Source organism: Acomys minous (assembly GCF_964271855.1).
Source record: "Acomys minous genome assembly, chromosome: 4".
Lineage (NCBI taxonomy): Eukaryota > Metazoa > Chordata > Mammalia > Rodentia > Muridae > Acomys > Acomys minous.
Window position 1 is genome coordinate 42,302,164 of NC_140486.1, and position 10,588 is coordinate 42,312,751.

Below are 10,588 nucleotides of genomic sequence, written 5' to 3' on the forward strand. Positions count from 1 at the left end.
TAGAATATTTAGATGTTACTGAATGTGTATTTTGAGCAAATATTTGTTACATATCCAATATTTTCAGGTACTTTGCTAGATGAAAAATAAAATGAAACAACCACCATATTTGGTCCATAAAAGTAAAAAATGGGCTGAAGACATGGCTCAGTGTTTAAGAGTACTGGATGTTCTTCTAAAGGTCCTGATGTTGACAGAAGCCAGGCCCCAAGGTCAGGCAGTGATTTAATTACTCTGTAACAATAGCTAAAATGTCAATATTTGTATCAAATTCCAGTTTCACAATGATGCTATAAAGGGGAACCATATGACTTCAACACAGAAAGTACTGTGTTCTGTGACAAAGGCTCTTCAAACTTTTTTTAAGTCCTAAGTTGCTTTAAGAGGACAGTAGCCCTTCCTGAGTGTTGCTCCAAAATATGTTGTCTTTATTGTTCTAAACAGAAACCCAAAACCCCAAACAAACAAAAACAACTTACCCTATGTGAAAAAGTCAAGACTGAAACAAAGTGATGAATAGCTCTACTCACAAGACAGAAACATGAGAGAAAACAGACAATTGCAACCAGGGATGGTAGACACTCGCTCGATACATATGGGCTAGAGAAGGGTCCAGCCATTGACTTAGTTACTGCCATTATTTTAATGCACAAATTTATCAGTTCAGGCAATAGGAAAGTGAACTCATATTCTAGAGGCATGCAATGCGCTGAAGGACACACAGCCCCAGGACACAGCACACAGGGAACTGACTCCTCCTTCTCTTGTACCCCAGCCTGCCACCAGCCTATCAGGGCTTAATGAATGCACATCACATAAGGAGAGAGATGCAAAAAAACAAAAGTCAGAAAGGGAAGAATGGAGAGAAAGGAAATAGTGGAAAATGGGTTGGAGGTCTGCACATTTGTTCATCCATTCACAACTACAGAGGAGACAAGACCTTTCATCTCACCTACAGATAAGAAAAGCAGGCTCAGGAAGGGAGGAGACTTTCCCAAACCTGGGAGGATGTCCGGGATCAAGATAACTAGCTTTTCCTGGCAGTATTTGGGTCTAACCTTTCCAGAGCCCTGTTTTCTACTCAGGTATCATTTTCTCAGCCTGGAGGCCACACAGGGTCAATCAATAACCAAAGACACCTATTATCCAGCACAGTGGGTGGAGCCTGTACTGCCATCTGCCTATATAACCACTCCTCATGTCTGAAGAGAAGCACCTGCAGAGTCCTCCTGACCTTTGCACCCAGATCCTCAACCATGAAGGTGGCAGTTGTCTTTCTTCTCGCTGCCTTGGCGCTGCTCACTTTCCCAGGTAGGAGTGTTTGCATGTTCTTCAAAAATTACTAAAAGAATTTTGACCTGTCACTTTATACCTCCTGGAAACTTAGATAGTCTAGCTAGCTGCTGCCACAGAGTTGAAATGAAGTCCATGGGGGCGAAAAGCAAAAGTGTTTCTAGTGAAAATTACAGAAAGAAGTTACTTCTAACATCATGAAGCTCTGGTAAGACATGCCCTGTCTAAAGGTAAGGCTGCAACTACACTGATATGGTAGAGAAGAAATGGTTTCACTGCAAATACCCTTCTAAATCCTGAAATTGCTACTATACTCAGTAAATCCAAGGCTAGTTTACCAAATTTAAATGCTTGCAAATTACATAAAATAAATAACAATGATCATCATTTAGGTTGCACAGAATGAGTGGTATTTTGAGTGATTAAAAGCTTTACCTTTGGTGCTGGAAGGATGGATTGAAGGTTAAGAGCACTAACTGCTCTTTGAGATGTCCTGCGCTCAATTCCCATTGACCCCATGGTGGCTTACAATCATCTTTTTTTTTCTCTCCTTTATTAATTTATTCTAGTTACATCTCAATGGTTATCCCATCCCTTGTATCCTCCCATTCTTCCCTCCCTCCCATTTTCCTCTTATTCCCCTTCCCTATGACTGTTCCTGAGGGGGATTACCTCCGTAATTTGACGCTCTCTTGTGGCCTGCAGGTGTACATGCAGGCAGATAACTAAATCTTTTTTTTAAAAAAGAAAAGTTTTATGTTTAATCTGTAGAACTAGTACAGAGAAAACATCATGTTTGAGTAGATAGAAGAATTCCCAAAGTTACTGAGGGCATGTTAGGAGATAATTCTGCTCATGACTGAAATCGGCTTCGTTTTCTAACTGATTCAGACAAGATTTTGATGACAGCCAAATGTGTGCTTTACTGAGAAATGGAAGAGCACTGTTTACTGTTTTAGATAAATATTTATGGAAGCAAAAGGGCCTTTGTCCCACCTCACACCTAGTAATAATTACAACTACAAACCTGTAATGAGCCCCGCTCTTCAACTGTCACACTCATTTGCATTCTGGACCAACAGGGGCCCCAGCAGCTGCATTTCCTCTGATGAGTCCCAGAGATCTGTCTCATTGCCTCAGAGCTCACTGACTGAAAATTCAGTTTGAAACATTTCCCTGTGGGGGTGATCAGATAAGGCTCCTTTTCCTAGTAAAGGTAGCCACATTCACACTTACCACCTGCCTTTTTAAAAGTAATTTTTTGACATTATAATATATTTACATCATTCCCTTTTTCTTATCTTACTTCCAAAATTTTCCATGTACCTCTTTGCTCTCTTTCAAATTCAATTTTATTTCATTGTTGTTATATCTTTAAGTGTTGTACATGTATCATATGCTTTCTGATACGTATACATAGACTTGTTTTCTGAAGTAGGCAGGGGTCTTTGCAGAACTGTGTAAATACATGAAAGACAAGTTGGCCCTATTGCCAGCCAGTATAATGCACTTGTGGGAAAAAGCTCTGTGAGAACTGGTAGTGAGTTGGCAGAAAAGCCCCAGTTTTGACATTATTTACAAAAGAAACTTAATTACATGAGAAGACTCGATGGCTATTTCCCATATTGCTATCCATACCTTGATATACTGATATTTATAATTCACTGACTGAAATGAAAATTCTACCGAGTGCAGAGACAACATTGAGGGTTATTACAAGGGTAACTGAATAGTTAGTGCCTAAACCTTTCAAACTTTGAGTACGTAATTTCCATTCTCAAGGAAGTAAGCCAAATTTCCAAAAATATCAAATTGATGTACTCAGTAACAATCAAAGTTTTCCTTGATTCAATTCAAGATCTCAGCAGACAGAGAGTAAAAAACACCCCAATGGTGTCATTGAAAGTCATGAAAATTAGAGCAATGGGATGTACATGATGGAGCAGAAGGGTCATATGACACTGTATTCTTTGGTACCTGAGGATAGGTCTGGCTTCTTTATTTGGGATCCAGGTTGACATCTGATTTATATTTTCTAGGTAGCACTACAGCTGACACAACGCAGCAAAAGGTAAAGAGAATTTGATAATTTCATATATATATATATATATATATATGCATACATATATATGTACATATATACATATATATATACATACATACATTTTTTTGTTTTTTGTTAATTTGGTTATTTGAGGCAGGTTTTCTCTGTGTCCTCTGGTTGTCCTCCAACTCACTCTGTACACCTGGATAGACTCAAACTTACAAAGATCACCCTACCTCTGCTTCCTCATTGCTGGGATTAAAGGTGTGCATGACCACTGCCTGCCTTATTTTATAATTTTTAATTCTCCAATTACACATATATGCTGAAATTGTTCAATTCAGTAAAAGTACATCTAAGATATGAACATGCATGGTGGTGTATATTTATAATCCAAAGCACTCAGAAGCCTGCATTACCAGGCTTGAGGTCAGCTTGGTCTACCCAGTGAGACCTTGACAGAAAAAGGAAATAAAGAAGTACACTCTAGCAAGTTACCTTCTTACTTTAGTCTTAAGTCTGGATTAGGGGCTCAAATAGTAAGGAATCTCAATTGCTGAAGGCAGGATGCAAGAGCACCTCCCCATCCTGCATGGTGCTGTGTTGAAAGACAAGCCCACTAATCACCCATCATCTGTCTACTGCATGCTGTGAAGGACATTTTTATATATATGCTAGGGCTGACTGTGGGTCGAGTAGTTCGAGTGAAGCTCTTATGTTGATTCCAAGTAGCCCTTGCTCCTGACTTGACCATGTTGGCTTTCATTGCTTCTAATTCCTAAGTAGACTAGAGGAGGAAGTGCCCTTCATCTCATTACATGTAACCCAGGAAGAAACTGTTGGTGAATCTGAAGTTATAGGGAATAAATCATTGCATCATTGATAAGTATTATGGAAAAAATCTAGCACCATTAGAAGCAAACCTAGTTAGAGGGATGAAAAAAAGTTTTCCGGCATATTGGTCCATGAAGAGTAAATAAATGTTAGCAAAACAGAGAAGGTGGGATGATGTCCTGTAATGAAGAGCTGATGAGGAACTTGAATTCAGGGACCAAGAATCACTAGATATGTGACTTTGGCTGAATTCATCACTTTCTGGCTCTTCCCTTAAGGAAGCGTGTAAATGACAACTTTACAAGGTATTTATAGTAAAGAGCAATGAATGGATAACTGATAGTTTTGATTAAGCAGTGAGAGTTTTCCAGTGCAATTATGAATAAAAAAATAGGACAGAGAGGCTGGAGAGATGGCTCAGTGGTTAAAAGCACTCACTGTTCTTCCAGAAGTCCTCAGTTCCATTCCCAGCATGCACATGGTGGCTCACAACCATTTATAATGTGATCTGATGCCCTCTTCTGGCAGAGCACTGTGTACATAATAATAGAATCTTAAAAAAAAAAAAGGACAGAGATCTATAAGAGGCATTTAACAATAGTCAGCTTTTCCTAAAAACACAGTTCAAGAATCCAAGCTCTGGCAACATCTTGAGCCCATGTACAAGAAAACAAGTGCCCATGAGCAAGGAAGACTATACTGTTAGCCACTGGTGTTATCTTCCTGTTTTCATCAAACTTCACCAGAACATCATGACATAAGTGGAGAAACAATTATTTTCCCATTTTTTTTTGATGAAATGACTGAGATCAAAGGAGAAACTAGTAGACACATGATGTCATATAACTAGGTAAGGATATAACTTGACTTTAACTCAGATTTTCTGATGTCAGGGTAGATTTCTCTCCTTCTTTCTGTTATTGTTTTCTTATACAATACCCAGTGCCATTATCCAAACTGAGAGAAAATCTTAAACAACACTAGTATTTTATTAAAAACCAAAACAATTAGAACTGGTATGAAATGACTATTTAATTCTGTGTTTAGACTAATTATAAGGATGCACCTGTAGCCTGTCCCATGATATATAACCCTGTATGTGGAACTGATGGAAAAAAGTACTCCAATGAATGCTTGCTGCGCAGTCAAAACAAGTAAGATGATGTTCTTTTTTAAATACTTAAGTTACTTATCATTAGAATTTCGTATATGTTATCCTGTTAAAGCCTAGCTCAATAAATAAATCTTTTGTTTTCATAAATTTGGTATAATTAAAATTGCTTGGATAATAAATACTCCATTTTTCATTTCTTTCTCTTTTTTCTTTTCTTTTTCTCTTTTGGTTTCTGAGACAGAGTTTTTCTTTGTAGCCCTCGATGTCCTGGAACTTACTCTGTAGATTAGGCTGTCTTCAAACTCAGAGATTCACCTGTCTCTGCCTCCTGAGTGATGGGATTAAAAGCCTGTGCCAATGGTAGCAAGCTAAACATCAGTTTTCTTAGCTATACAATTGATTGTCTAGATTTTCAAAAAGCCTATATGTACAAAATAGCTTTCATCTAAAAAATTAATTATTTACAATAGCAGATATTGCATTTTCTAGTGCTCCCCCAAATTAGCAAATGTGAATTACATAGTTTTAATTGAACCGAAATACATTTTGTAGCATTTGTATTCATGGGTATGAGAGCCAACCTCAGCAAAGTTTAATATTCTGAAGAATTTGATGTTGGGGAACAGGAATCAGGCTGAGGACACTGAGACAAACTGATGTCACGATTTTTCTCTCACACTATGACCAAGCAGATGTGCAGGTCATTATGCTAGGCCCTCCATGTTTTTCCATATGTTTGTGACAAAAAACCAAAAAGCTAAATGAAAGCAAGCAAACAAATGCTCATGAGTGCATACAAGTGCTTCTTATAAGTTGTGGCAATTGCCAGAAACAAGAATGTAAAATGTTACATGACCAAAGCAAAAATGCTGATATCCTCTAACTGGGAGGTCAAAGAAAGGATTAACAGAAAGAATGCATTTAAAGAGGCTCTGAACTTCAACCGAACCACAGAGATCCCACAGGTGACAGAAAACCCTTAGATTTTCTAGAATAGACTCGATGTTAAAGACTTTGGCTCAGGTTCAAGTGACTATAAATTGTCGTTATTCATCTGCATGAATCTCTTCTCTATGATGAAAACTCTCCTCAGGGATGGCTCCAAATGAGTTCGGAAAAGTCTCATCGTTTATTCAGGATTGTAGACATTTTAGACCCCAAAGACTAGGCATTTAGCTTAATGGTAAGTGTACACCCAGTGTGTAAATGATGTCATGCCTGATAGTGCATGCCTGCTACTCCCACACAGCAGATTTAGGCATAACAGACCTTAGTTTCAAGTCAGTCTGTTTTCACCTGTCCACCTGAGCTACAGATTGAGGCCCATGCTCAGGAGGTCCAAAGAAACAAGTGAACCTTGTGGAAAGAATATGTGAAACCACTTGCTATTTTTCTCATGACCTATGATACTGACATTGAGGTCAGGTACTAGTATTTCCTTCCATGGGGAGGAGCAGAGTCCACCAGACCCCAAGGATTTTGAACTCTCCAAGCATAAGGCCTAAAGTTCAAAGGCCTCTGTTTAGAGTGAAGCATTAAAAAAAATATGTGAAAATGCAGAACTTCCACTCCTTTGACCTTTAAACATACTGGTTGCAATTTGGCCATTGAATTCTGTCTAATGCATGTAAATGTAAGTGGCACATTCAGCTGTCTGAACATGCAGCATTTCACCCTGTGTTCTGAAATAACACTTATTGTCTAGGGATAAACTTGGCTTTCTCAAAGGTAATGGATGTTCTAAGGTTTATATAGTGCATTTGTTTCTACTGAAATTAAATGTCCTACAGGGAACCTACCCCTGACACTGCCTGGAGGGCAGGACCCAGAGCTACATAGCCCAGAGACCTAGGACAGAACCAAACACAGCTGGAAAAAACACCCAATAAGATGATTCTTAATGATATTCTGCTACACTCATAGATTGGTGCCTAGTTCAGTTATCATCAGGAGGCTTCATCCAGCAACTGATGGAAACAGATGCAGAGACCCACAGTCGAACATTAGGTGGAGCTCAGGGAATCCTGAAAAGAAGGAGGGATTGTAGGAGCCACAGAGGTCAAGGACACCACAAGAAAAGACATAGAATCAACTCACCTAGATTCATAGGGGCTCACAGAGACTGAACAACTATCCAGGGAACCTGGCAGAATCTCCGATGCCAGAATGCTTTCTGACCCTATGTCATTGCTTCTCAAACACAGATAGTACAGCAATAAACTAAAATTTTAATGTTGTTAAATTCTTATGTTTAAATAAGCAAATGCGGTTAATGAGCAGAGTGAACCAAAGTGAACAGCACAGCTGTGGGTAATGGGCTCATGTGCGTGACTTTGAAATTTACACTATCATAAGTTAATGTTAAAATAAAGAAAAATGTCAAAAAATGCGCATGTGAAAATAGAGGTATCATATCTTTTCCAACAATAGAAAAAATAGAAAATTTGTTGCATGCCACTATGGTCAGGGAAACAATTACTAAAGAGAGAACTATAGAAACAGTCTTGTAACTAAGGAACAATCCCAGAATTGAAGGACATTTTATTTTTGTGGAAGAAACTGGCTTGGTCAAGGAAACATAGGAAGGGCAGAGAAAATTTTACTTAAAGAAGACCTTAATATTTGTTACTGTCATGGGAATCTGATGGCCTGACACATTCAAGCCCCCATCTTCTGAGATGAAATGGTAAAGAAATAGGAAGCCCTGCCATAGCCCACCAACAGCTCAGATGGCCACCTGGTCAGTGAGTTCACAGCATCAGTAGTAAAAGGAGCAGTGGTGGATCTGAGATTAATTTCAAGGGTTCCCCAATAGGTCTGTGAACGGTACTGAGAGGCACTTTTCTACTCTGTTGCAGCCCTTCTGAATATAATAGAAAGTAACAAGTATTCAATGAATATAAGAATCAATAAATGAGTTCTGGAAAGAGAAAACTGAGAATAAATTATCGGCTTGTCTTTTAAAGAAAAGTAGAATTATTTCTAAATTTCATTGCCATTCTCCCATAGTCACTTACTTGTACCAATAAACTTCAAGCTGACCATTATTTATTTTTCTTACATCTCTTTTACAGGGATCGCAAGGTTCCTGTCCAAGTTAAACATTATGGGCCTTGCTGAAAGTCAAGACTTTGAACTCTGTTAAGACTGCCATGATGTGTGGCTAACCTGTTTGTTGAATAAATGCATCTGAAAATACGTTGTTCTTCTCTAAGCTTTCTGCTCAGAAGCGTGGATGAATATATCAAGGACAGGGAACTTGGGAAAGACCCAGATTAGACAAGTTATGAATGCAAGATGGCTTTATCATCTTATCTGGGATATAGAGGACACTTGAAGGCCACCAATCACTAAGGAAGTCTGAGGGTAATATTAATTTAATCACTGAATGTTGAAAGTTGCCCAGTCTAATTGGACCCATCTGAAATTTGGCACTACACACACACACACACACACACACACACACACACACACACACACAAACGTTTTCTTTGTTTGTATAATTATAAGCAGATATAAGACATAATTTTGAATATATCCTTCGTGGTTCATCTCCCTGAGCCCATCAGAAGGCAGGCATGTATATTCTGTCTCTATGTGTGGTACTTATATTTCAAAGGAATGAGTAATAAATGAGAACATGTTTAAAAGAGAGACTAGCAACACTGATGAGAGTAGAAAACTTAAACCTATGAAGTGTGACTCAAAGAAGGAAAATTAGTGGAAAGTAAAAACCCTCATAACGGGGTGGGGGGATCTTTTCAGTAAATTAAAGGACTACCGTTATCGCTCATCACTGACAGACAACCCCCAGGTCAGAAGTCAGAAACGTCGAGCACCCTATGCTCCTCCAAATACTGTCTAGGAATTAGTAAAGACATAAATTAGAAACAAAAATATTTTGCATCAGGGTAAAAACACTCCCAATAAGCAATCTTACTTTTTTTTTGAGCAGAAATTTTTATTTGAACATAATTTTATTTGGAAGCCAGGCTTTTTAGCTGAGAGCCAGGTGTATTTGATTCTTTCAGCCCACAATGAACCAAGTTAGCACAGCTGAGAGTCCACAGTCAGAGGCCTGGAGCCAGTCACTGTGTGGAGGAAGTTGACTTCACCCCTGGCCTTCCGTGGTGGGACCTAGACACTGTGCATGCACATCTCTAGTGAATAGCTGGCAAACCTGCAGTGGGAAAGGGGGAGGGGTCAGGGTAGCAATAGAAGCAGGCAGCAGTCATGTGGTTACCCTTACAGATGGCAGCTAGCCATGTGGCTGCCCCTAAGAAAGATTGTGGGTAGTCACCCAGTTGTCTGAAAGAGGGATACTAGCCATGTGGTTGCCCCTCACAAAGATGGCAGCCAAACATGTGGTTGCCCTCAAAATGGCACAGAAGGAAAATGTTCCACTTCCTCCATTCTGAACCAACATGGCAACTGCTACTTGTTCTGAGGAACCAGTGGCAGGTTGATTTAAAACCCTATAAGGCTGTAGTGACTCAGGCTGTGCAGTGCAGCCAGAGAAGTGTGACAACTGTGGTAGTCTACTTGTTTTTGTTTGTTTGTTTGTTTGTCTTTCTGACACTCTCCTTTAAGGCTTTGTGTAGCCAACACAGCACTAATAACACAGAGATGCGCCCAGTTGGTGGGTGGAATGAGGATAGCTGTGGAGAGGGTACCTACATGTCGGCTGGCAGGACACAGCCAGTGTAAAGTCACTCTACTCAGACGGACCTAAAATTAGTCACACTCTGCAGTCAGCATTATTTTCCAAAAATAAAAGTTTTGACAGTCTGCTAGTCCACACTGAGGTTTGCTGCAAATAGAGCTGTTGGCCAGCTGAGGGGCCCAGACATGCAGCAGAGCAAAGAATCTGTGATCTGCATTGGTTCTAAGGGGATATAGGAGCAGCAGAAAGTTACCTCAGCTTAGAATCATGGTTTCAGTGGCAGTCTTGAAAAGCTGGCTGGGAAGGCTTCCTCATGGGTTGCTCCAGGCAAGCATGGAAAGTGGAAGAGCAGGAATTAGAGGAAGGAATTTAGACAACAGAATGGTACTCTGCATTTCATTTCACAGTCACAGGCATCAATTTTATGATTAAAATAAGATATAAGGCAGTAAGATATTATGTTTTGGGGGAGTTTATTAAATGAGCATGGGGGCAGAAGGAAAGAGGGAGTGATACCAGAGAGAGAGACAGAAACAGATACAAAGAGTAAGACTATAAGAGAAAGGTAGAGAGAGAGAAAGAATAAGAGGGAGGGGTGAGATAGGGCTATATTTTGTAGATATCTGGGCAGGGCCACCCC

The 10,588-nt window shown here is 39.5% G+C and overlaps 1 protein-coding gene across 1 annotated transcript; it reads left to right on the top strand.

Annotated features, from left to right (window-relative positions):
- Positions 1 to 1,207: 1,207 nt before the first annotated feature.
- On the top strand, positions 1,208 to 8,481 carry LOC311596904 (serine protease inhibitor Kazal-type 1-like). Its single transcript, XM_084780827.1, has 4 exons — positions 1,208 to 1,311; positions 3,333 to 3,364; positions 5,219 to 5,325; positions 8,360 to 8,481. Exons 1-4 carry the CDS (start codon positions 1,257 to 1,259, stop codon positions 8,403 to 8,405), a joined length of 240 nt encoding a protein of 79 aa, XP_084636953.1. The 5' UTR covers positions 1,208 to 1,256; the 3' UTR covers positions 8,406 to 8,481.
- Positions 8,482 to 10,588: the final 2,107 nt, after the last annotated feature.

Excerpts from the sequence above, each read along its gene's own strand:
- LOC311596904 (XM_084780827.1), top strand. The coding sequence starts at position 1,257 with ATGAAGGTGGCAGTTGTCTTTCTTCTCGCTGCCTTGGCGCTGCTCACT. Across the intron at positions 3,365-5,218 it reads CTGACACAACGCAGCAAAAG|ACTAATTATAAGGATGCACC; the intron begins GTAAAGAGAATT and ends TTCTGTGTTTAG. Across the intron at positions 5,326-8,359 it reads TTGCTGCGCAGTCAAAACAA|GGATCGCAAGGTTCCTGTCC; the intron begins GTAAGATGATGT and ends TCTCTTTTACAG.